Source organism: Sycon ciliatum, chromosome 1, assembly GCF_964019385.1.
Source record: "Sycon ciliatum chromosome 1, ocSycCili1.1, whole genome shotgun sequence".
NCBI lineage: Eukaryota > Metazoa > Porifera > Calcarea > Leucosolenida > Sycettidae > Sycon > Sycon ciliatum.
Genome location: NC_088643.1, coordinates 74,284,749 through 74,311,830, shown reverse-complemented (window position 1 = coordinate 74,311,830; position 27,082 = coordinate 74,284,749). Strand labels below are relative to the sequence as shown.

The following is a 27,082-nucleotide window of genomic DNA, read 5'->3' as shown; positions in this document are numbered from 1 at the left end:
TTTGCAAAAATATCTGTAAAACATTTATTCAGCGCGCCAAAGAATGAAAAAATGCAAAGAAAGTCAAACTCAATCGCCTTTTCGGTCCTGTGGCTGTGGTTTATTCGAAATGATCTTGGCATTGTATTATAATTTTGTAGCATCACAAGTAGCTCTGTTGCTTACTCAACTTGGGACACAAGTGGTACTTTGTGAACTCCTTCGTCTTCCTCTACATTTTGTCGTGATGGCTGTCCACCTTCACATGTGTTAATCCATTTCCGTTGGCGTAGGAGAGAGCAATGCTGATTTGAATTCGATAAATTTCATGCAAGATCAATCAAAGTTGCTGAATACCTGTATAGAAAAAAGCGTGTCACATCGTGGAAGTAGAAAAGTTATTGTGTGAGCAAGATGGCGCTATTGAAGGAGTTTTCCTTGCGTGATGTGCTGTTGGAGTTACGCGAGGCGTCCGTTGAACTATCCCAATGTGGCCTTGTGAACAGTGCGAAATGGTAAGTTCTAGTCCAGGGACGGGTAGGAATTAGTAGTTCCGCGAGAGTACAGAAGAAAGTTGATATGGAATTAATAAAAAAGGGTTGCATGAAGAGGGGAAGGTGAACATGTGACAGTGTAAAATTCAACCAATCAGTGTGCAAAATGAATTTTTGATCTGGAAAACCATTGATTTTGGGAAATACCGAAAATATCACACCACCGAAAATTCGCAGTTTGAACTAGTAATCCTCACGAGACGTGAGGTTTGCCTTTCTCTCTTTCCTCCTGGAACGCAGTCACATGCCCAGCTCATTGGTCTTGATGTGGCTTGAAGCCGCACACCAAGTTTCCGTAGGTGGGCCACCACTGGATTGAGAATCTTGGTGGACGCTTGCATGAGCAGGCCCAGAGCCAGCTCTTTAAAAGGTGTGGTACAGCCCCACGTCAGCTACAGGGCCGATCATGATCCCATGCCCAATTTCAGTTCCATAGTAGTTACAACTTCAGTTCGTAACCAAGAGTGTGCAATTTGACGATCCCCCAGGCCGCAGCGGAATATTTTTTTGTGACGTCGGCCTTTCTTGGCCATTTGTCTCACTGATGCCCATCATAGCATAACCAAAGATCAAAGTACAAGCAATTGTACATCACATTTACGGCAGTTGAAGCAGAGCAACGAACGGCAGATCCGTATGTCCTGAACCTGATAAACTGCCACCATATTCGCAAGACGAGGGCTAAGAAGTATGCACATTTGATAACACTTCTGCCAAGAAATGATGCTGTAAAACAAAAAAATTGCCGTGGGTTACCCCATCGCAGACCACAATAGTTGTTGCACTTACATGGAGATATAAATGTAATTAACGCAATAAATTGTCCTGCCAGCATTGATACTGTCATACTGAGAAAATCCGGATGAAAAACCAAGAAATCATAACAAACAAAACAAACTGATAAGGCCAAAACAAATAATGACCTTGTTTCCGGTCGGCCGGCCGGGCCACTTTTTCCCAAATTCTGAAACTTGTTTTGGTCCCACATGTATACAAACGGTGGCAATGCCATGTGTGCAAGTGCACTCAACGAGTCATAACTCAGTCAAATCTCAACCGAATTCCACAATCGAAACACCTACAAGGTAGCAGAGATTCTCAGCTGTCGGCTCGAAAACCTCCGGGGTCGATACGAGCTAGAATAACGGAGCTGGAAGGACTCGAAATTTTTGCTTGATTTCTCAGGATGTACGAAAACAGGAATACACCACATGCTGTACAAGAACAGTGAGTCAGTCAACTTTGACATTGATCCTTGCCATGATATATGTACAATGTACATGTGTAGGTGCTCTTGTCCATCAATACCACAACGATTGAGGAACCAAAAAAAGTATCCAAAAAAGTTTTATTCCGGCCGACCGAGTCTCCTTTTTGAGGGGTTGCCGACCGGAAACAAGCCTATTTTTTGTTTTGGCCTAATACAAAAGTAAATGAAGCTCATTATCATGGGAGCACCATAGCCATGGAAACTATACATGTATATGTACAAAGTTTATGGCACCAGGGTCCATTCAGCAGCCGCCAGCACAGCCGAATCAGACAGATGTCGAGGCGGGTTCCGACGGTGACCACGTAAACTGGCAACCATTGCCCGAACAAGGCAAAAGGAGATCTTCGCCCATACGAAAGCCATCATGACCGGGAAAGGCTCACGGCGCTTTTCACTCAGCCTGCTGGCAATCCTGGCGAAGAGGGCCGAAGCAGCTTTCCCCTGCCCACCAGTTGTTGCGAAGATCACGTGAACAAACGAGTAATGCTCCACCTCCAGGACTCGCCGTTCATACTTGCGCCGCTTCTCCTGCTCGTGCTTTCTGTAGACAGACGGGATAGCAAGGTTTCGGTTGGAGGGGACAAAAGGGTTAAACTCCCGAACATCAAAGAGTGTCCTCTCTAACCCACTCCCATACACTCCACGTGCTGCCACATCCAGACGAGCATGCGTCTCCGTGTTGGCCGACCGGAGAGGGAATGTTTCACCAGAGAGGGGTTCCAACTCTGGCTCCACGCTGACGTCATGCGCAACCTCACGCGACAGATTAGCGGTGAGATCTCGGAGTTCGTTGTGGCGCATCCCAGTGAATCCTCCGATGGCACATGACAGGGCATGGGTGGTGTCAAAGGGCTTTCCGCAGGTGCAGTGAGACGGCAACCGGGGAGGGGTCCAACCGTAGCGCAGACATAGGGCATCCCGGAAGCCAGCCTTGTGGATGGTGACCTGGAACCTGCGAGATGGCCGACTAGTGAGCCAACTGGAGGCACCTTTCTCCGCAGCTAGATCAAGAGTCCGCCTGTGGTCATCACTCAGGGTATCCCTGAGGGAGGAGTGGGCCATTGCCTGATCTTGGCGATTAGCCGTGCGTTGGGCCGCCTTGGCTGCCTTGGTGGCTGCAAGAACTTCCTCGATGGATTCCTCCTGTCGAAGGAGCTGCTTGACGAGAGGTCTGGTGACAGACGTAGATGCGTCGTACTGCTGGGCAAGGGTCCTTGGGTTTAGAATTCCCAAACCACCCTGACGACAGGGGAGCGCCAGGATGGCACGATAGCACAATAGGAGTTGCACACTCTTGTTATGTACTAGTACTCTTGGATTTGGTAGTATCAAGAGTACATAACCCCCAAGAGTGTGCAACTCCAGCTATGGGGTCTGCGATGGCAGAACTTCACATCACGTGATGAACCCGTACACATTATTTGCACTCTGTGCATGATAGATACTGGGTTGTACGCAGCCCAGCTTGGGGTACAACTCTCTTCTGATCACTTTGCACTGTTTGCCAGCATAACCTTTTGAACCATGTCACGTGATGTGAAGTTCTGCCGTCGCAGCATAGAGGTTGTGCAGGCAGTTGCACACTCTTGGGGTTATGTACTCTTGGTAGTATGTATATCTAGCTCTAATAGCTGCTCTATGCGTACCATGTTATCTTACTGTTTTTGCCATACATTCTCCTAGTCACAGATATATCCCACACAGAGTAGTCCTCTCTGAAGAGCAACAACGGTTCATGAGTGATAGACTCTTGTGAGGAGTGTAGTGGGAGTTCTTCTCCATTGTTAGTTGCATCAAGAGTAATAAAACCCAACAGTGTGCAACTCCAGTCTGTGGGGTCTACGGTGGCAGAACTTCACATCATGTGACAAACCTGAGCACCTTAGCTGCAGTTACTGCACCCTGTGCATGATTGCATGCGCGGGTCGGTGAATTTAAAGCCGAGTTCACGCATACTTTTTTTCGTGATTTTTAAACTTTCTTGTTTGGCTTCCGCTTTAGGAGCTGCATCTGCGCCTTGATCCTTGAAGGGTGGCGGCGTTCCTACGGATGCGGAAAACTTGGTTTCCAGCCGAGTCTCACGCGAACTGTGAAATTTTGTTGTTGTTGTTTGGCTGTGATGCGCATGGTTGATTTAGGGCAGCGGAGCAGGCTTGCTCCCTGGCGGACACGGTGGACATGCCAGTGGATGCACAGCCACTGCCACGTCATGACGTGGCGTTCTGGAAGGACTGGGACAAGTACAGCATGGCCAAGACCTATTTTGATCTGAAGGAGTTCCGCCGGGCGGCGCACTTTCTGCGACAGTGCCAGTCCAGCAAAGCCCGCTTCCTTCGCCTGTACTCTCTCTACCTGGTAGGTCATGGGCAGTGGGCAGTGTTGCCTCTTGAATCAACCTCTGCTATGTGAATTACTCTAAGTTAGGGCAAGTAAATAAAACACAGCTACTTTAAAGTATGTGTGTTAGTCCAGTGCACATTTGCCAGATAAGGAATGAGACTATGAGTAGTGCATGTGTGTGGTGAGTACGCTGGGATCAGGAATGCACTGTTCAACACCCTACAGCACAACCATACCCAGGTGGCGGCTGCATTGCATGTTCACGGTGCAAGCTGCATCATTGCGCTGTGGCCTGCTGCACGGCCCGGCATTCGGAGTGCCTGGGCTGCGCAACCCCTAGGCCAGGGCCGGATTATCCATGAGGTCCGGTTTCATTCGCCACAACTGCAACTTCTGCATGCGCACAATTTAGAAGATGATTTGCTGGCATATGTGAGTTGTTGAAGCAAGAAGCATTGGTCCTGTGGATGCTGGTTGAAAGTAAGTATTGTACTGTACGCGCACACACAACAACATGGACCATGGCATGTGGTGGGGGACAGATCTGGTTTTTGAAGAGGGATTTTTTTATTGGTTTCATCCGACTTTTTTTCTTATACTTCTGGCTCCTTGTTTCAGGGTGGTGAAAAGACTAAGGAAGTACCAGTATTCTCGCAAACATGTAAGAATTTGAGTCCTGGCGGTGACAGTCAATTTCATCCTTAGACCTTTCCCGATTTCAACTGCCTCAAACTTATGAATAAATTGATCATTGGTCACAATAATTACAGAGTTGTGGTGTGACTTACTGTGTGTCATGCTAATACACTGCCTCATCCACTACGCAATACGGCCGTAGCCTTTCTATCCTCACTTCTCCGGTTCAGGTGAAACTTGATCACAGCTATTTTCTGACTCTTTGGACTATCTGAGGATGTTTTTGTTATTCAGCGATGTATTTTGCATACTTCCTTGTGGCTTATCTGATCTGCCCTTGCCCTCCATGCTCTCTCTCTCTCTCTCTCTCTCTCTCTCTCTCTCTCTCTCTCTCTCTCTCTCTCTCTCTCTCTCTCTCTCTCTCTCTCTCTCTCTCTCTCTCTCTCTCTCACACACACACACACACACACACACACACACACACACACACACCATCTCACCTTTGCTGATATATAGCAACATCGAAAGCTGTCAATGCTGAGTTGAATAAGATCCGTGATGAGCTGACCCAGCTGGAGAGCAGCTCGCAGCTAGATGGCTACTGCTGTTATCTGTAAGTACCAGTAGACTGAGTACATTGTGTCAAGTGGACTGAGTAACTGATTAGTAGTAACTAGTAATAGTAGCACTGGTAGTGCATTGTTATCTGCTTGTGCCTATGCTCTGCTGTAGTGTTCAGGTCTGCCTAGTCCACCTAGCATAATGGTGTGACCTTGGTCCGAAGGGTTATAAGAATAAAACTTGTTAACGGTTAGAACTAGCTACACACATCTTCCATGCACAGACTCCTCCGCAGGCTACAACAAAATAGAAAACCGCTAGTGGAAACGACGGGCTTTCTTGAACAGGTGGAGCTCTAACTGAAGGTAAAGGTGCTTTGCGGCTCTCACAAACTTCACATGCTTCGCAGAACTCATTGACAGCTGAGCCGTGGACATGATAGGCCAATAGCAACGCCTTCGCAACTTGTCCAGAGTCCGCTCAACGCCAAGGTGATATCCGGACACATCGGTGTGCACACATTGCAGCATCTGGGAGTAAAGAGACTGAGGAACAATGAATTGTAGGTGGGGAGTGTTGCTTTTCTCGGGGTGGTAGACCCGGTACAAGACGCCATTAATTAAATACATCCGTTTCCACTGGCTCCACAGCCTAGTCAGAACAATGGAAGCACCTTTCATTGTTGCATCACTACACAGGGGCCAATCAAGAAGTTCTTCTCGCAAACCAATCATGGTGCCTGTCAGGATCTTCCAACTGAGCATTGCGTAACTCTTACACATGTCGAAACCAACAATAGAGTGGTAGGAATGGCGGCCATTCTGAATTTGTGCTTGGAGTGAAGTGCGGGAGTCAACTCACACCTTTCTGCCTCTTATGTCTCCTTACTTGCTTTGTCGCAGGTTCGCTATTGTCCTTGATCAGCTTTCGTTATCACAAGAAGCAATACCGTACTTGGTGAAAGCCGTCACACAATGTCCAATGCTGTGGGCTGCGTGGCATAAACTAGCGGTTTTGCTACCATCAGTCTCGGCTGTAAGTGATTGTAGGGAGTGCTGCCGATGTTTTCACTGAGATTATTGTTGGCTTGGCATAGCATTATGTCAGTGACTTGACACTGTATGCTTTCATTTTTCAGCATGCTCTTGTTGGTGTTGAGCACCAGTTGCAGTGCTGTTTTCAATGATATTTCTCCCAAGTCAGGTCTTGTGTGTGTTTCGGGTGCTAAATAAGTGGAGAGGGGGGTTCAGCCTCGTAGCCTAGGTCGCTCTTATTTTCATGTACAACAGTCTCTGCGCGGTGGAGTCACCGTGTACATATCAGTACACTGTGCTTGGTAAAATTCTAGTCTGTTGGTTCTTTGACGCCTCAACAGTGCTGTATTCTGTCTTAACTTGTTCTTCCCCCTGTTCTCTTGTCCTCTGCCCTATTCTCTCTGTCTCTCTCTGTCTCTCTCTCTCTCTCTCTCTCTCTCTCTCTCTCTCTCTCTCTCTCTCTTTCTCTCTCTTTCTCTCTCTCTCTTTCTCTTTCTCACTTTCTCTCTAGCTATCTATCTATCTATCTATCTTCGCAATCATCCTACTGTTCATGCTGTTGCTTCACTACTTTCCTATGGTAATTTTGTTATGATTCTTGTTGATCTTGTTGCGTATATTTCCGTTACTTTGCTAGGTATCTGACTATCAACTGCCATCCCACTGGATGGTGCAGTTCTTCACCATAGACCTACACAAGGAAAAACAAAGTGATCAACTCCAAAGCATCTGCTCTGCATTGCAAGCAGACGTCCCTGAGCTTGTCAGCAATCCCTTTGTAAATACTGCCATGGCTATGGCCTACTATGACCAGCGAGGTAAGCTTTGCAATCGGTCGCTAACAGTTCAGTACAGTGTCGAGTCAGTTATCCGGACAACCTGTCTGTTGGAATGAAAAATGAATAATTGTTCTAATTTTCCTGTATAACCTATTAGGAGACAAGATGATGGCAGTGAATACAACTAGAGGCACACCAACAACCAGAAGGACCGTGGCATAATTATGACCATTTTCTTCCTGAACGTTTGCAAGCAATACTTCCAGACTGCCACGAAGTATGAGCGAGACCCAGGTTCATGATATGTACAATATAATATGCGTGCCAACACTCAGCAACACACCGAGACCGTTTGAGCTCAACCAGCACAGCCCCTGGTCCCCCTCCCCTCTTTGCTTTGTCAGCTCCTGACACTGATCATTGCACCGTACAAACTTGGCAACAATGCCTTACTCCCTGAAGCAACTATCTACGACTGTAACAAGAGAATAAGCAGTCAGAACTTGCGATAACAGGGCACAAAACTGACAGGCTACTGAGACATTCAATGACCTAACTGACTGCGTATTATCTTGTTACAGTCGTGGATATTCTGCATCCAGTTCACCACCACCACCACCTTTGCGCTCTGCGGCCGACCACGTTCATTCCCCACAACAGCAACAAGAAGTTCGGAGTACTGAAATATTTTTAATTCCTTCTGACAGCTGTTTCGGTCAATTAGACCTCATCAGAGAAGGTTGAATATTGAATGACTGGAAAAGAAATAATCACCTATTCATACTGACTCTTGAAACAAGAGATGGTGCGTCAATTAGCGCGCGCCTGATACTCAAAGTGTGAAAAATAAGTTGTAAAAAATCAAGGTGTTGTTAAAATCAAAGGAACGTCAGGATAGAGGTGATAGTTATGCCGTATACCACAGCGCAGCACAGATACAGTTGTCATGCGAGTGACCCACTACTCCATGCACTCCATCACCATACTGCACAGTCGGCTCACTCGGTGCGTATCCCGTTGAGTTCACATACGTACACACAGGTCAGTCATTATTGAAGACTTGTTGGCTGTTGTGTTGAAAAACACACGCACGCAGCTGTCACGCGAGACGTCCATGGGACCTTGGCTGCATGACACTGCGCTACATTGTTTTCTTCACTCTTCTTCTCCCCTCCACTCGACTGCTGCTTGAACGGCACACATATTACGTGACAAGAAGAAAAAAAGACAATCAGCGTGTGTTAAGAGATGCCTGTAGACAGCGGACTTCTTTGTGTCTAACTCCAACCCGATGGTCTCGGTGTTTGCGCTGCAATCAGGCATCGTAAATGTGTGTTAAGGAAGGGAGTGGGGGTGTTGCAGAAGAAGACTGCAGAATAAACAGAAGAGGGTGCCATGCTCTGCGTTTAACATCAACCTTATACCGGTAGCCTCTGCCTTTGGTCGAGATCACTCCCAAGATCTTACTGTTGCCACCTGCATGCTTCACAGTCTTCCGCATACACAAATCTGCACGAACTTCTCCTGGCCACCTTCTCGCGTAAACAGCCCGACTGGACCCCTCCAGGTTGAACTTGAACTCACCTGTCTACACAACACTCGATCCCACGTCTCACTCGTCCAATTCCTGGGCGCTTTGGCAAGTTGGTTCCGCTGTTTTTTGTTTACCTTGGAAATAAACAGCTATTTCACTGCCACACACGCCCGCGCACTCCACAGTTCTGCAGCCAGCAACGAACTGTGCGCACTGACTCAACGTTTCCACCTTCCTGCGGCAACTGGGCTCTCAGTTATGTTGACGTCTTGTGTCTATTGCACATAGACAGCACGTACAGTCTTCGGTCGAACCTCGATTCGGTCTTCCTTGGGCGGCCACCCGCCTTGGACTTTGTATCCACTACGCCGGTCTGTTGAAACGCAGAAATAACTCTGCGTACTGTACGATCACAGTGACCCGTCAATCCTGCTTTTGATCTCGAGGAGAAAGCCTCCTTGCTTGCTTGAACAACCAATTGCCTACTATCTTTGCTTTGCTCCTTTCCTCTCCCCATCCTGCAGAAAGGTTGAGAAAACCGAACTTGAAAGTGAAATTGACTCAAATTCTATAGGGCACAGATAACTGGAACACTTATGTCGCGGTTGGCACGGGCTTATAGTTGAGCATTAGTGAGGTTCTGCCACACGGTAAAACGTGCCAAAGTACGTATGGAAACTTCACCGCGTACGGGATTTAGTTTGATACGGATTTTTTCATACCGTTTTCCGTGTGAAGCGCGCTTCACACGGACCGGACTCCGTGTGAAAAGTGAGCGTACAGAGTACATGTGGCGGGGTGTTCGTGATGGTTCGAGCATGCTACGTACAGCAGAACCGGTGCAACGTACGAAAAATCCGTGTCAAACTTCACTGCAGTTGACACGGAGTTTGGTACGTAGTTCCGTGTAGCAGAACCTCTCTATTTTCAGCTTTCTGGTGCTTTTCTTTAGCAGTTGCAACATCCTGTTGGGTGCATGTGCACATTTATATAAGTGTTGCTGCTGCTGAAGTTTTCGAGGCTTTTTTTCTACCTGAAATAGGTGTGCAAATGCAAATAGTGTCACCGTGTTCAGCGCATTGCTCTGAGAGTTGTCACAGGGTTGCATGACTATCATCAGCACAGGGTTGCTAATGTGTATGTCAAGATCCACGGGAGGTACTCTACAGCTGGGTTACCGTAATTTCCGGGATGTTAGCGCACTTTGAAATGCCTAAAAAAAACCTCCAAAATCACCCTGTGGCTTAAGGGCGATTCACAACACAACTTTCTGCGACGCGACACGCGATTTGCGACAGCTGCGACTATAAACTGCCTGTCGCGAGCTGTCGCAAGGCACCTGTCGCAGAAGTTGAAGAAAGTTCAACTTTTGCGACATGCGACACGCGACATACACAAATGGAGTACAGTAGATATTGGTTATAACGTGCCCTTCTGATTTTTCACATTTTATCACTATAACCGGTATATCACTACAGGCGATTTTCAACTGCGCTCATCTTACATACACATTATACACGTGTGGGTACTCGATCGCGCTAATGTAGCGTTCTGATACAGGATTCATGCTGCTGCACCTTCCCCAGTCTAGAGTGAAGAACTTCTTGGCCCAAAGGCATCATCCGGGAAACATCAGACCAGAATACACTATGAAAACACACATGTGGCTCCAAGTCGAGACATCAATGCCTCACACTCGTGTGTTGCTATCACTATAGACGATATTTTTTCCTCACAAAGAGGTGTTTTGAATGGTGATTCTGTATCCTTATAGCCGATTTATCGCTATATACGATATATTGGTTATAATGATAACCTGAGTGGCTTTTTCTGGTTTTGCTTTTGATATTTTCATTTTGTATCAATATAGCCGGTTTATCACTATGTCCGATGACTTTATAACCGATATCCACTGTACAGTTTCGACCCTGGGTGCACGTGCAGTGCACGTGCATAGTACTACTTGTGCATGAGGATGTCGCAGACATGAAGAATATTGTGAACCGTGTGTTGCTGTCGCAGTTCGTCGCATGTGTCGCAAGTCACATGTCGCAAGTCGCATGAAGTTGTATTGTGAATCGGCCTTTAGACTCTGAATGCTGGCCATGGATCAACCAGGGATACTGCGTTCTGTGCATAAAATGCATGTATGGTGTCATTCGACTACAAGTACTTTTTATGTGCTTTTCATTCACAGAAATCTATCATTGCAGTACGATACTTCTAAGTTGTCAGTTCAAAGTGCAGGACAAACAAAGAAGTAACCATTGGTTAATGTCTTGTATGGACATGTACTACATGTTCTAGCCTGGTACCACTCAAGTTTGGATGGTCAAAAATCTAACGTGCGGCTTAGACCCCGGTCGTGCGGCTTAGACCCCGGTCGTGCGGCTTAGACCCCGGTCGTGCGGCTAACACCCCGGAAAATACGATAACCTTCATCCCTTGTGTCACTGTGTGGTTCTTGATATGTACATGTATGTACTCGGTGTGTTGCTCTCAATAATTGTACATGTACTCTGTGTTGTGTTTCTATATTATGCTGGTGACTGCAGACTTTGCCCATTGCAGTGCTATCTTCAATGAAGTGAGGCAAGCGGACCCTTGTCGCCTAGATTTTGTGGATACCTACTCCAACATGCTCTATGTGAATGTGAGTACTTCAGTACACACATACCTACTCCAACATGCTCTATGTGAATGTGAGTACTTCAGTACACACATACCTACTCCAACATGCTCTATGTGAATGTGAGTACTTCAGTACACACATACCTACTCCAACATGCTCTATGTGAATGTGAGTACTTCAGTACACACATACCTACTCCAACATGCTCTATGTGAATGTGAGTACTTCTGTACACACATACCTACTCCAACATGCTCTATGTGAATGTGAGTACTTCAGTACACACATACCTACTCCAACATGCTCTATGTGAATGTGAGTACTTCAGTACACACATACCTACTCCAACATGCTCTATGTGAATGTGAGTACTTCTGTACACACATACCTACTCCAACATGCTCTATGTGAATGTGAGTACTTCAGTACACACATACCTACTCCAACATGCTCTATGTGAATGTGAGTACTTCAGTACACACAGTACTGTAAGGCCTCTTGTACTTTTACGTGCTCTTGTACATGCAGTACATGCAGTGTGAACTACCGTAAAAGCCCGTGTATAGGCCCCCGGGCGTATAGAATAGCAGCCTCGATTTCCTGGGCGTATACCGTAAAGTACCGTTGATCCGCCCCCTCTCTAATTCCCGCCCCCTGTCGATTTTCTCCTTGTGAAGCAACTTCGCCGTATACAACGAAATACGATGTTGAACCGACGCATGCACTGCTGTACACAGTACTTGCCAATCAAAATGTGCACAATTCAGCACATTGAGTCTGATCCTATACGTTGTTGTACATCGTACTGCACTTGACAGCCTTGATCTAATTCCCGCCCCCTGCCGAAAACCCAGCTGGGAAGCGACATGGCGTGGGGGCGGATCAACAGTACTTTACGGTACAAGGGCGCGGGCGTTATTTTGGAACCGGGCGTATACTTGGAATAGGGATAGCCGTAAGTATTGGGTATCAGTACCTGTACATGTACTGGTGTTTCCGGCATACCTGGGCGTATACATGGGCATGGGCGCTATTTTGAAACAAAAGTGTTGACTTCCCCTGACTGGGCGTGTACACGGAGGGTGGGCGTAATTTCGAGTGGGCGTATACACGGGCTTTTACGGTAATACTATGAATGAACTCCGAAGTGTTAGTGGGCATTGTAGCGTAACTTGTAGTTTCTTGGTCCTTTTTCTTTCCTATAATACTATGAAGTGTAGGCAGTATGAACTAATACTCTGAAGTATATGCAGTATAAGTACTAGTATGTACTTCTGAAGTACTACTGCAGTGAAAGTATATTCAGTGCATGTACTGCTGTAGTGGATGTGTACGCAGCTGGATGGCCATGTCTAAGTCAGTGTGCTATTGTCCAGTTCTACAGTCCTGCTTTTCAGACCCGGAGTGAACTGTACTACGCTAGAATGCTGCCTTGGTCTTGTACCTACTGTGAGTGGTATTCAAAATACACACGTGCCCCGTAAAAGCAAAAAAAAACTTTGTGACCCTTGTCACTCCCTGTTACTTTACTCTCTGTTTCCCTGTGTTGTTATGTAGGGGATGGATGGTGAACTGAGTCGACTGGCTCACCACTGTGTCATGATTGATCGTTATCGTCCGGAAACGTGCTTTGTGATTGGTGAGTTACCGACTTGCAGACCACACGCCAACAGGCCCTAGTCCTTCCTTCTAGAGAAATGTGATAACAGGTTGCAAATGTTTGAAGGAGAATTCCGGTTCGAAATCCTTCCACGCAAACCTCTAGCATTCAGGTTGCAAAGGGCTTTTTAAATGAATAAATATTTTGCCTGGATTGCCTACATCGTGACAGCAGTTTTCTCTGAAGTGTATGAGACCAATTTTTTCATGCTTTTGCAGTTTTGCATCTACCCCGTTCAGTCCTGTTTCTCTTTGTGTATGAAACAAGGCAACGGTTGATACTGTGCAACACTAGCTGGCTTGTTGTCAGCATGACCTTGCTGCTGCGGGGGCTTGCTGTCAGTATGACCTTGCTGCTGGCGGGGCTTGCTGTCAGTATGACCTTGCTGTGGGGGGGGGGGGGGGGGGGACCTTGCTGCTGCTGCGGGGGCTTGTTCTAGTCCTCTCCTGCCATCTCTCTCTTGCTGTGCGCATGTAGCAAATTACTACAGTATCCGTGGAGACCACACCAAGGCCATCTCCTACTTCCAGCGTTCTCTCAAGCTGGACAGCGGCTTCTTGTCCTCGTGGACACTGCTCGGTCATGAGTACATGGAGGTGAAGAATGTGTCCGGTGCCATTGAGTGCTACCACACCGCTACTAGTAGGTTGGCAGTTTGAGTTTGTGGGGTTGGTAGGCCATGTGCATACACTGTACCATACTACATAGCATGCATCCTGATGCACGTGAGCAGCTCAGACTTCGCTTATGCGGCTTATTCAGGTCTACGTATTGAGCAATGTTGTGTAGCATGTCCCTTGCCTTCTTCCTAGGTCTCTTCTTCCCTTCACAGACCTTGGAGAGTGTTGCTTGAATAGTGACTGATTTTCATCTCCTTTTCCTCCGTCATTCACATGATATTCTTGCTCTTACCTTGGCTGGCTTATCACACCCTCCTCGATTCATTATGGTGTTCATGCTAGGAGGTGAAGTGACGTAACTCCAACGTAAACAAATAAGCATACCTGGGTAGGGTGTTCAACCATACATGTTTATGTACAAATTGAAGTGGAAGTAATCTGCACGTGCTTGGAACACCTTTGAGTTCTTTTCTAATGTCCTAATGTATTGATTGCAAGTGGGCTGCTCCTGGCATCCCATCCTCGGTGTTGTTGCTTGGTCTCCCTGACCAGTAATGCCCTTTTTCTCTCTCACTCCCCCTTGCTGTGTGCCCTCTTTGTGCGCACTCGGTGTATGCAGCATTGAATCCACGAGACTACCGTGCTTGGTATGGGCTGGGTCAGACGTACGAAGTGCTCAGTGTGCCACGCTATGCTCTATACTACTTTGCCAAAGCCCAGCAGCTCAAGTAAGTTTTTTTTTGGCAAGAACTTTCTTCCCTGTGTCCGTGCTTGTTTGTGTCGCTGGCTTGCAAGTTGCAATGTACCCGTGTCCAGTGTCCAGTGTCTAGTGTCTAATGCCTCGCTGCGTATCTCTTCTCAACAGGCTAGCCATTTCACGTATGCTTCCGCAATTTCCCGTTTCTGGTGGCGTTTGCAGAATGCAGAGGACCAGCGTCTTTGACCCATTTTCCATGAGTCACGTGACCCAAAGCCCCAGGGCACCATGGCATGGGTGAATAAGAAAAAGGATCGCTACATGTGCGTGTACTGTCAATGCTATGGGGGTCTCTGATGAATGCGTATGTTTTGTGTGCAAGACTCAGGTCTTTGAAGCTCTTTGTCTTGGAGCCCATCACTAAATTGACAGCTGGTCACAGACCACTGGTCGCTGTGCTCCTATCTCACTCTTATGTCTCTGGTTATCTTCTGCCATGCAGGCCTAATGATGCGCGTATGCTGCAGGCTGTTGGTGAAAGCTACTCCGCTTGTCAGCAAAAAGACTATGCCAAGAAGGTATGGCTTCCCTGTCCCATGTGGGCTTTGTTGTGGTGCACATTTGCAGCTACCCGACATACAGGCCAACCTACCTTTCCTGTTTTTCTGCCTAGTGTTTATCAGGGAGTCTTAGCTTCCAGGCACTCCGCACAATATCATAGCTCCCAAAACAATGTGCTTTTGGACCCTGGATTTGGAAGCTCTACAGGTATGTGATCTGGGGTCTATGCAACTCGCTTGACCTGCCGACCCGACCGCAGTCCAGACAAGCGATGCCCTATGCGAGCGTGTGTAAATCGACCCTGTACCAAGGGCGACTGTACCGGGCGGTCTGGGAGCGAAACCCACATCACTCCATGATCCAGTGTTCCAGTGGCCTGTGTCATCTTTCCGTACACTACTTGTAGGACCCCCTGATGATTACAGTAAGATCGGGCGCCGAAGAACACCTCGCCGAAGAACACCCAGGCTGGAAAACCGGCAAAATTTAACAACAGTCCAGGCTAGAATTATCAGATTTAAGAACACTAGATCTACATTGTACGTAGATCTACATTGTACATGTATGGGAGGTGAGTACATGTCATGTACACGTGTAAACAGTAACTGCTACATGTACACTCATTCCCATTTACGACACCCACTAGTTTAGAAGTACTACATTGCACTACATGTACATGTACATGTACATGACAAACGTCATGACGTCACTCGACTCGCCGCGCGCGTGTGAATAAGAACGGTCTGGCTAGAATCAAAAATTTAAGAACTTTCCTAGGCTGCGCTCGAGCCCCTGCGTTCTTCGGCGCCCGATCTTACTGTAGTAGCATTGATTACTATACCCTCTGCTGGGTGGTGTGAATGGGAAATCATGTACATTTAATTGAGGATATCATAACCGCTACATCAGTCCATGCCGTCATTACAATAGTGCCTGGACTCGGCCACTATGGTTTCAGACGTGTAAAAAATTACTAAGGCGAGACCAAAAAAAATTAGTGATTCCCGGGCCCTCCCGCACCAAATTGGAGCCAAGGCCAATTTTTTTTGAACAGTTCATAATACATCTACAGTACTAATCGTGTGAGTAGATCTGTGACGTGGAGTCACACAAACCCGAGCTTGTACGACTCCCTGATGTACAGATCAGAACCATCGTTGGCCGAAATACAGAAAAATTGAACGGGTAATCCGCGTGCCTGTTTTTGTGAAATTTGAATAAAAAAAATAAAAATTACTAAAAAATACTGTAAAAAAAACTTGGCATGCATATGCTGCGCATACACACAGTCATAGGAAAAAATATAAAAAATAAAAATTCGCCCGCCCGCACCAATTTCACATGGGTCCTGCCCGGGAATCTCGATTTTATTTTGGTCTCGCCTAAGAATGCCTGCATGTTTGAAAGACGGAAGGAAAGAAAAAAGGGGATAACATGTTTAAAAGGCTCGTGTGTATGCATGCGCACGTGTGTGTGTGTGTGTGTGTGTGTGTGTCCCGCGTCCCGCGAGTCCCGCGCGGAGTGGCGCAGCACCTACCAAGAGCCTGACAATGTGCCTGAGCCTCCGCCCCGAGTGGTATGTACGGTATGCGGACGGGATTTTGCACGGAAAGGAGACATGGCTCGGCATAAGTGTCTGGAGGAGCGTGCGCGGCCTGTGTCTGAGCAGCGGGGCGCCAGTCAGTGCGGGCGGTGTGGGCGGTGGCTGAGAAGCCGCGGTGGCTTGGTCCGGCATGTGTGTGCCTCAACGGTGGATGCCGCAGTGCCACCTGGAACTACCGGAACGTCGGCACCGGCGGAGGGATGTTGTGCCGCGCATTGTGACAGGTGTGGTCGCTGCTTTCGCGGTGTCCGGGGACGGGGCAGGCATCGCTGTTCAAGGGTGGCGCATAGACCAACAGCAGAGGAGCGCTCAGCCTTCCAGCACGTGTGCATATGCGGCAAGCGGATGCGACTACCCGTGCACCTGGAGCGTCATCGAGCGTTGTGTCCTCTCTCTCTCTTCTCAAGTTTCCCAGTGATGGGATCACGTGACCCTTTTGCGGCAGTGACTCTACAGGACAGGACAGGACAGGTGTGTGTGTGTGTCCCATATGGTGCAGTGGTATGTGCAGCGATCTCCCATCGAGAGGTTGCGGGTTCGATTCCCGACGATTATGGTCACATACGTCTTTCTTCTCTTTCTGAGACTCCTGACTTTCCTGGGTGGTTAGTGGTTACCAACAGCCAGTGCATGCCGGAGTATGTGGTGTGATGTGTGTGCGGGAAAAAATGAAAAGACCAAAAATTAGGGATTCGCTGGCCAGAAAAAGCCACTTCATAGCTGTGTGGTGTAGACCAGGCTGAATAGTGGCGGTCAATTCTTCAGGCTTCTGCTGTAGCATCGCTATCATCGCCTCCGGCGCTGGGCGTCAAACGGTCAAAAGGTATGTGTGCGTTCGTGTATGTGTGTGTATGTATGTGGGTGTTTATGTTGTGTTGTTTTGCTGAATTGTCCACGCTGCAGTGCTTCCTGCGGGCAGTTGATCTCTCCAAAGGAGATGGACCCAATGCTGTCTACCAACTAGCCAAGTAAGTATCAAAGGAAGCCGGTTAGTATGCTGTATAGACTGTCAAGGATAATGGATGATCTGCTAAGGTGGTGTAGCAGCAGGCTTTGGATAAGAAATACCTCGGATACTAAGTACAGTACTTGTTTCCACTTGCCGATGGGGGTACAGTCAACTTCGCTTATAACGACACTCGGCGGGGCATCAAAACAGTGTCCTTATTCGCGAAGTGTCGTTATGCCCGAAGTCTCATTATATGTATTACAGTTGGATGGGACTTTGCTCTGGGCATGGAAATTCTGTCGTTATTCACGAATTGTCGTCTTAGGGGCCGTCCGGGGTTACCGATTGTTTTTACAAAACGAAAAGTTTTAGTATTTTTCAGTCCCCACCCACCCACCCACCTTTACTGCAGGTAAAACGAATTCCAAAAAAATATTGATGTCAATTTTCGACACCCAGAATTAACTGGGCATTCTCCATCAGCATTCAATAATTATTTTCAAAACGAAACTCCATCAAACCCACCCACCCACAAACGAAAACATTTCGTTTTGAAAATATTATTGGTAACCTTGGACGGCCCCTTATCCGCAGTCGTTATTAGCGAAGTTGACTGTACGTCTTATCCGAGTTCCATTGTGCAAGCAAATTCTGTCCCCGCCAGCCATTTCACTGTTCCTCGTCGTAAACCATTCAAAGTTGTTTTTACTGTCCTTTCCTTATGTTGCTCACATGCTCCAAGCGTGCTGGGATTAATCTTTATACCTGTCAAGGGGAAGTACCTCGCCCAAGGTCAGTCAGTGAGAAAATATCAGGTTTTGCGGTGACTGAAATGTCGAGCCCGATATCTCCAGAATGTGACGTCAGAGCACTTCAGCAATTGTTGCAATGGAAGGCTGACTTCCTTCGAGGTGCTTCGATTGTGGAATTCTGTCAAGATTTGAGTAAGTTACGAGCATCTTAGTGCACGCATGTCCATCGCCCTCTAGCAGTCAATATTTTGTGTGTACAGACCTTTAGGCTCAACTGCTCTCCCTCTCTCTCTCTCCTCTCCCAAAGGCTCCATCAGGACCTCGGGGAAGTGGAGGATGCAGCGCTTCGTTTTGTGCAAGTCGTTGAGGAACAAGAGAGTGGGTCTCAGGTTAGCTGCTGATACATGTTCCAATGATGAAGCTGTTTGAACTTTGAAACGTGTGTTCTGCAAAGTGCTACACTTTTGTAACTGGTCTCAAGCTCCTCTTTAACCCAGGGGGGGGGGGGGGGGTAGAATTTCGATCAACGAACTGGGTGGATGGTTTCACATGAGTTGCACCCTGTAATGAATACGTTACGCTTGCATGTAGGTTATAACCAGGCATGGTTGGACTGCCTGTTCTGATGATATCTCCGTGTATTCTACAGTCTCATGAGCTAGCACCAGTAGTTTGGGCAATGTTAGGGGCCGACCGTAATATTGAAAAGAATTAAAAAAAATCCTCGTATTGAAGTGGCCAAATTTAGGCTGCCCCTCCATTTCGGACACTATAATTTTTAGCGTCTCGATCCTGTATACATGTCTGTGTAGTTTTGGACCATTTTCTTCACTCGTCTTAACCAATGAGGAAAACAAAAGATAAGGCCACAACAAAAAGATTTCGTGTTTCCGGTCGGCACCCCCCGAAAAAATACGCCCGGTCGGTCGGAAAATTATTATTTTTTGGTTTGAAAGTTTATTTCCGTGCTGTATTCATAGACATGAGCCAAATTGAGAAAGTTTGGATCAGACACTGGTGATACACAATATATACATATTTACACATGGAATATGGAGTAGAATACCACCGCGGGACGCAGTAGATGTATTGCATAGTTCAGAGATTTCTGAGAATTGTATGCAATACCAATGGGTCAGCATCAATAGACGCATAGTATTGACATTGACACAAAAACATGCCTGCACAAAATTGCACGCACACTACATAATACTACTAGCTACTAAAGCTACTAAAGCTCGGCTGCCAATAGGCCACATCACTCCCAAAGGAGCCAGAGTCGAGGGCAGGGCAGAAGCTCCCAGAAGCACATCGAATGCCGAGGGACGGTCAGGGCACGGTCGCTTGGCAGCAGGAGCTACGTCCACCAAGCGAAAATCCAGGAAACGGCATCCAAATTCGACAACAAGGCCGACAGTTTCAGTTACCTCTATATCTTTCCACGTTCCTGCCCCATCATTGCTGCTTGCTGTAGCTGCGACAATCCACTCTTAAGACGTGACGTCCTCAGGCAAGCGAGGCTGCACTTCCTCACAAAACAACTCCTTCAAGGTGGTTTCATGGGAGACGCGAACTATCCTTTGCTGAAGAAGACACTTCGCACCCCGCCAGCACTGGACACAAAGCGGGCTGCTCTGAGCAGCCATCGTCAGCACTGGACACAAAGCGGGCTGCTCTAAGCAGCCATCGTTCTTGGCGACCTTTTCTCCAGCTCCGGAATTTTCGTCTCTGCATTCAGTCAAACTTTTATTTCGGTTCGAGCAAAGCAACACAATGCGTCTTTGTGGTCCACTTTCACGACAATAACACACACAGACTTGTTTTTCTTTGTTTTTTTTTGTACTTGTCGTAAACCAAAAAAATTCCATAATTTTTGAAAAAACGGACCCGGTCGGCCGACCGGAAACACGAAATCTTTTTGTTGTGGCCTAATTTGGGGGTGTTTGGGCAAATCACTGCTGTAAAGCTCTAAATTAAATTCCCTTCGGAAATGCAATGTAAGAGATTTCGGTCAAAAGCATCATGGAAAAAGAAGAAGAAAGTTTTGCACAAAAGTGGCTCGAACCCTTTTAGTCACCACCGTAAATCCCGCCAGAGCGCCCCTACCCCCGCAACCATTCGAGTAGATCCATTTGGGGAGGGGTGGATGGGCGAGTCCTATTTGCAGCATTCAGTACTACATGAAAAAGTACTCACCCTACGAAATCTGTCCGTGCATCTCGTACACCGACCAAAGGTCAGGAGCTGGGAATCGTACAGACCCATCAAAAACCAGGCATTTGTGCGATCCCTGGTCAAGAGAGTGGGAACTGTTGCGTACATTTCCTACCAGGGCGAGGACACGACTGCAGTACAGTACGGCCTCACACGCTCCACAGAGCCATACAAGGACACAATCATTATCACTTCCCTGACAAGAAGTCAGGGAGGGATGCATGGGAGAGACGGGGCGTTGTGTGCCCTAACCAGGCATACAACATGTGCGGCAGCAGCAGCACAGGCACTGTGCTACGTTACTTCCTCAGCACCACCGCAGTGTGCGCTTATCTTTGCCACAGTCTTTTTGTGTCGTTTTTCCTGAAACTGGCCACATTCCCATTGCTGACAGGACCGGTATATACTGGGGAGACATGGTCGATCTAGCAAGAATACTCTGAAGGCTTTTCTACTCTCGTATGGCGTGAGAGGAATCACGAACTGACTGCGGACTCAACACCAAATTCCAAGCAGCACCACGTTGTCGCAACACAAGGACCGGTACAGCACTTGTCACGATCCAGCCTCTCCATACAATCGTATTCTTTCAGCTGTACAGGTCCAGCAATAATTACGAGCTACTGGTACTTCGAAGGAACTTATGAGAATCTAGAGCGACGCGCCGTGCCACAGTATTGTACAGCGCTGGCTTCAGCGCATCGCAGCAGTGCTTACAATCCTACCTGGTGGTCCATTGCTGACCAGGGATGGTGTGAGTTGCTTCCGGTTGAATATTAACTGCGGCGGTGGATGGTTTCCCATGGTGTTGACACATATGTTCGCCATTATGTGGTCGTTTGACGTGTTATGTTGCTGGTGCACTCTGGCTGGGGAGCGGCTTGCTAGCACCACTCCTCTTGGTTTCGGGTCTGGGGTGAAACCTTTCTCGTCCACATTCCAAATATGTGGAGCTGCGAGATTGTGATCCTGAATTTCCTTCTCCAGCATGTTGTAGAAGTTGTTTATTGTTTCCGGGCCAGCATTCCTGGCTCTTGCAGCTTCCAACGATGTTGGGTTGCGAATTGCTAAGTCAGGGTTTCGTTTCTTGAAGCCGCGCCACCAGCCTCTTCCAAGCTGGGGGCAGCTCTTGCCAGTCTCCCTCCTCACAACCTCTGCTGCAATTGCCTGCACAGTAGCTGGAGGAAAGGGATGTGTGCATTACAAGACAAACGGCAAGGAGGCCAATACAGTTTCGCACGTGCAAGTAAAATAATCAGTGGCCAATTGCGACACAGAGTTCCGACAGCTTGGGGCGCAGTACAGCTGTAGTTGGAAACAAAACGCATTATTAACACGCCGTGCCACAGTATTGTACTACAGCGCTGACTTCAGCGCATCGCAGCAGTGCTTACAATCCTACCTGGTGGTTCATTGCTGACCAGGGATGGTGTGAGTTGCTTCCGGTTGAATATTAACTGCGGTGGTGGATGGTTTCCCATGGTGTTGACACATATGTTCGCCGTTATGTGGTCGTTCGACTTGTTATGTTGCTGGTGCACTCTGGCTGTGGAGCGGCTTGCTAGCACCACTCCTCTTGGTTTCGGGTCTGGGGTGAAACCTTTCTCGTCCACATTCCAAATATGTGGAGCTGCGAGATTGTGATCCTGAATTTCCTTCTCCAGCATGTTGTAGAAGTTGTTTATTGTTTCCGGGCCAGCATTCCTGGCTCTTGCAGCTTCCAACGATGTTGGGTTGCGAATTGCTAAGTCAGGGTTTCGTTTCTTGAAGCCGCGCCACCAGCCTCTTCCAAGCTGGGGGCAACTCTTGCCGGTTTCCCTCCTCACAACCTCTGCTGCAATTGCCTGCACAGTAGCTGGAGGAAAAGGATGTGTGCATTACAAGACAAACGGCAAGGAGACCGATAAAGGTTTGCACGTGCAAGTGAAATAATCGGTGGCGAATGGCGACACAGAGTTCCTTCCAGGAGTTCCGACAAAGTGCCTTGGACCGGATGATTTCAAGATCTTCAAGGGTCAAAGGGCTACCAGGTAGACCAGAGGCACGGAGATCTTGGTGAAGTACCACTGGTAGCGCTGTCCGCGGTCGACCACGCTACACAGTGGCATCCGCGGGGAAGAAGAACTTCATAGCCATGGTAGCTGGGGTGTCTGTCGGTATGGAATCCTCTTCCAATTATGTTTCTGAAGTCTATTTCTCTAATAAGCAAGCCCTAACAAGAATAGGATTTCGGCCAGGTTTTGTAACACTGAATTGGGAAAAACCATCAAAATGCAGGCCGTTTGACCCTGCCTGCAACAGTGCACTGCAGCTCGAACCCCAGTTCAGGTACCCTTTTTGGACCCTTTTTCAAATTTCAAATTTTGCAACTCTGCACTGTGTACGATAAAATCGCGAAAAATCGCCAAATACGGGAGCTCGCCAGGGCCCATCTTTTTATGAATGGACTGTAGTGCGCTTAACCAGAGCACTAATGCTCTCCATTCCACACCGCTCAATACTGTACAAAAAGAAGAAAAAGGGAAATCAATTCAAATCATAAGCCACATAGCGCTAAAATTGCATCAAATAAAAATAAAAACAAGAAGGAAAACCGAGAAATAACAAACTGATAATAAAAAAAATTATTAAAAATTCTTGAAACAAAAAAGGAACAGTGTGCTAACGGTGAATGCCCGCCTCGGCAACAACCTGTACATACAGTACGTATTGTACATAACTGTTACTGTACAGTAGACTCGTACGCCCAAGAACGCGGTTTCAGAGGGCCAGCCTAGCAAAGTTCTTATTTTTCAGCGCCCCGGGCTACGTTCTTATTTCGCGTTCTGACGCATCCAACATGACCCGTGACGCTCATGTACAATGCACTTTGCGCTACATGTACCGGTTGTACACTTACTTTATATGCACGTGTAGTATGTAGCGCTGCACTGGGTGATGTTTTCGCGAGGACCCGACAAGAGTTTGTGGTTGCGGACTTGTTTTTCGTGTAAAAATGTTGCGTTCTTAAAAATCTTGGAGTTCGTTCTTAAATCCAGGCTAGGGCGTTCTTAGATTTCCAGCCTGGACGTTCTTGGGCGCCACGTTCTTGAGCGTACGAGTCTACTGTACATACTGTACTTGCTGTAAACACAGTACACACAGTACATACTGTACTCACAGTGCATTCTGTACACACACACACATGTACATACAGTGCACTCTATACATACACACATGTAGTTTAGTTTACATTCCGTACGTACTCTCCGTGTCCTTGGCTTGTAGTCATATATGGAAACGGACGTTCTCGATGCGGTATCATTTCTGGCGGAGTACTTCCTGAAGAAGTGCAGTTACGAGAAGGCATCGGAGTATTCACAGCGCTGCCTGATGTTTGATGAGGTAATGCTTCATTGCACACGCATGTTGTTGTTGTTGTTGTTGTTGTTGTTGTTGTTGTTGTGTGTGTGTGTGTGTGTGTGTGTGTGTGTGTGTGTGTGTGTGTGTGTGTGTGTGTGTGTGTGTGCACGTGACCGTTGTGGCAGTGGCTCAACAGGACAGGTGTGTGTGTGTGCGTGTGTGTGTGTGTGTGTGAGTAAGTACCGTATATTCTCTATTATAAGCACAGGACTCCATTACTAGCACAGTCTCTAATACTAGCACACTGTGAGCACCTTTCGAAACAATATAAGCACAGTCTCTATTATTAGCACGGTCTTGGTGGAAATCAATGCTACATGCATGATATCTAGCATGTATTTCTTCTTGTTCTGTATGGATGTATTGGTTGAAAAAATATAAGCACGGGGTAGAGGGGTGTTGAAAAAATAGAAGCACGGCGCTTATAATAGAGAATATACGGTAAGTAAGTAAGTAACTGTATTGGCCGTCCTATTCCGATGTACTCCGCGTGGTGTAGACCAGGTGTGCATTGGTGAGTCGATTCACATGACTGCCAGTTGTGTGGATTAGACAGATATCTGGCGCTTGTTTTGATCTGTTTCATTCAGAATCAGATCCGTTACCATTGCTATAAAGAGAAAAAAAGCTGTGGCATGGGTGCACATCCAGTGCATTTGCAGATTTGCATGCTTCTCTTGCGACAGGCGTATACATGGTACATGGTATGTGTGTGTGTTTGTGTGTGTGTGTGGTGTGTGGTGTGTGTGTGGTGTGTGTGTGTGTTTGTGTGTGTGTGTGTGTGGTGTGGGTGGTGTGTGTGTGTGCATCCGTGTGTGCATCCGTGTGTGTGTGTGTGTGTGTGCAGCCGTGTGTGCAGCCGTGTGTGCAGCCGTATGTGTGTGGGGGGGGGGGGGATCTCAGGGCGGATACCTTGGTGCCGTCAATCCCTTTTCTGCACCTTGTCCTCACCCGCTTACTGTGGTGTGGTGAGCCCAGAAGTGTGATTATTTCCAAGTCCACGCAGAGTTTGGGGATTTCAGGGGACGTCGGCCGTTGGGCATTTCAATAGCCAAGTGAGTCATCCTTCCAAGATTCCTTTTGAATCTCCTTTCCCTCTTCCGGGGAGACCCACCTGGCCAAGTTTGGCAGTGAGCAAGTACACGTGTGTGTGTGTGCGTGCACGCGCGTGGGTGGGTGGGTAGGTGGTCGTGTTTACATATGTGTTTGCATGTGTGTTCTGTCTGGGTCTCTCTAGCAGCAGTAAGCCATGCATTAGATGTGATGCGCTTGCTTGTCCGCATGTTCTGCAATTTTGTCTTTGTTTGTTTTTACTTGGACAGACGAGAGAACAGGGTCGGTTCTTCTTGAAGGAGATTGCCGACCGGCGCAAGTCCGAACAGTTTGGCGTGAGTCCCATGAGCGCGTTTGACAAAGTACAGCCTGGAGATGGTGCACTGTCCACGTGAGGCTGGTAGAGACTGTCTCTGTAGAGGCTGTCTGTGCGTGAGGTGTCGTCCAGCATGCCACTACAGATGCTACCACTGCTGTTGCATGGTGTGTTGCTCCCCGGGCACTGTGCTGATGTGTGTCACAAAAGTGTCACGGAGAGCTCCAGGGCTCAAGACAGTGGGTACTGTGTTGATGTGTGTCACCAAGTGAACCAGTGTGATCCGGACACAAGACAGTGTGCACCGTTACGCCGATGTTAGTTTGTGCTTGCTCTGCAGCTCATCGTCAATGCTGCCTGCCACTGCTATCCAGCTCTGTGCTAGAGTACACGGGAGTACAGGGTCTCTACTGGACTGATCGTGATGGCAACCTCTATCAAGCGCGCACACACAGCCATGCTCATGCCATCCGCTGCCACTGCCCTCGCTTTATTCTCTCGCCTACACAGGCGCACAGGTGGACATGTGTCTACCTTGTCTTTGAGTGCATCACACATTACACCCACTCTACTGACACCGAGTACATTCGTCAGCACTAGTGTGCATCACGTCTGTTGACACTTGTAGTATTGCGGTGCTGCAGAGTCAGTAGCTGGCTCAACTGCCTGTCCAGAAACATCTCTTGCTGAACTCGTGGGCTAGGTCTTGCATTTGACGAGCCCCATTTTTTCGCTTCCTGTTCGTTCATGCTCATTCGGTCTCCAGCTTACCAGCAGTCAAAGCTCAGCATATCCCATAGCGTAGCATAGAGGCGTCGTCCTGTGTTTGTAAAGGATGCATGATGACCAGTGGGTTATCATGTCCATGCCCGGACGTACCCGGTACCCTGCTTGCACCTCTCTACTACTGGACAGACTGTCTCATCAGCGAGTCCCTATATTAGGGCAGATGAAATCTGTTGTTTGTAGCGAACTGGCAGTCGTTTCTTACTACTACTAGTTTGTCTGTTTGTTCATCTAGGTTCCTTAGCCCAAGTCCAGAATACGAGTAACGTTTTGCATCTATTGCAGAAAAGAATATGTGCGGCTGGGCTTCCTGCGGTCGTTTTATTTTTTATTTTTTGCTGAAAGCACACACACACATACTTGCCCTATTATTGCAGGGTTTTGGACATGTGCCCCATGCAGGCCATTCCACCCCATGCTCTCATTGTGCTGCTGCTGCCTACTGCTAACTGTCTACTGCTAACAGCCTACTGCTAACTGAATGGATTGCTGGCTGAGTGGACTGCTCAGGGGTGAAACTCTTCTCGGCGTCTGCCAACGGCTCTGATACTTCTTTATATAGGTGAGGTTTATTTACGGAAGACATCTATTATGACTGTTTGTTGCTTGTGGTAGTGTACTATAACTCGGGAAATGTTTCCACTGGTTTTAGTTTGCGATTGGGGTCAATTTCATTTATTATTTTACTACAGGGCTGCGTTTTGCCCCGGCTTATTTTGCGAGTTCAAGTTCACACCCATAGCGAAAATCGCAAACGATTCCAGATCGCGAACATTTCCCAGTTTACTGTGCCAGGGACATCGCCAGGGTGGAATCTTGAGGGAAGTGAAGTGCTTCATGTAGATCAACTACTTGAGCCTGATGAGGTATGACACATATCCTAGATGTACATTACGAACCAGCCTTGCCGAGTGAATGAACCCCTGTTCAGTTTCGAAGGACTGCTCCAGTTCTGACCGGAGACATCCGACCTCATGCACAAAGTAGCGCCACGCTCAAGTTTGCAGAGCGGTGTCTGTGGTGCTAGGGCCGCGTAGCCTCTCTCCCCTCGCCAGGGCTAGTACTACACGTGCAGCCTGTTCATCACTGCATACCATTGCATGAATAGAGATGGAAACTGTGGACATTGATGACTGCATGGAAATTC

General features: G+C 47.6%; 1 protein-coding gene across 1 annotated transcript; it reads left to right on the top strand.

The window, feature by feature from the left end:
* The first annotated feature begins 72 nt into the window (after positions 1–72).
* LOC135805402 (cell division cycle protein 23 homolog) lies at positions 73–26,527 on the top strand. Its single transcript, XM_065319431.1, has 15 exons — positions 73–494; positions 3,945–4,161; positions 4,765–4,807; positions 5,299–5,395; positions 6,246–6,378; positions 7,015–7,195; positions 11,246–11,343; positions 12,880–12,961; positions 13,460–13,624; positions 14,222–14,330; positions 14,802–14,877; positions 17,367–17,431; positions 18,472–18,553; positions 23,646–23,762; positions 25,103–26,527. Exons 1-15 carry the CDS (start codon positions 394–396, stop codon positions 25,226–25,228), a joined length of 1,692 nt encoding a protein of 563 aa, XP_065175503.1. The 5' UTR covers positions 73–393; the 3' UTR covers positions 25,229–26,527.
* The last annotated feature ends 555 nt before the right edge of the window (positions 26,528–27,082 follow it).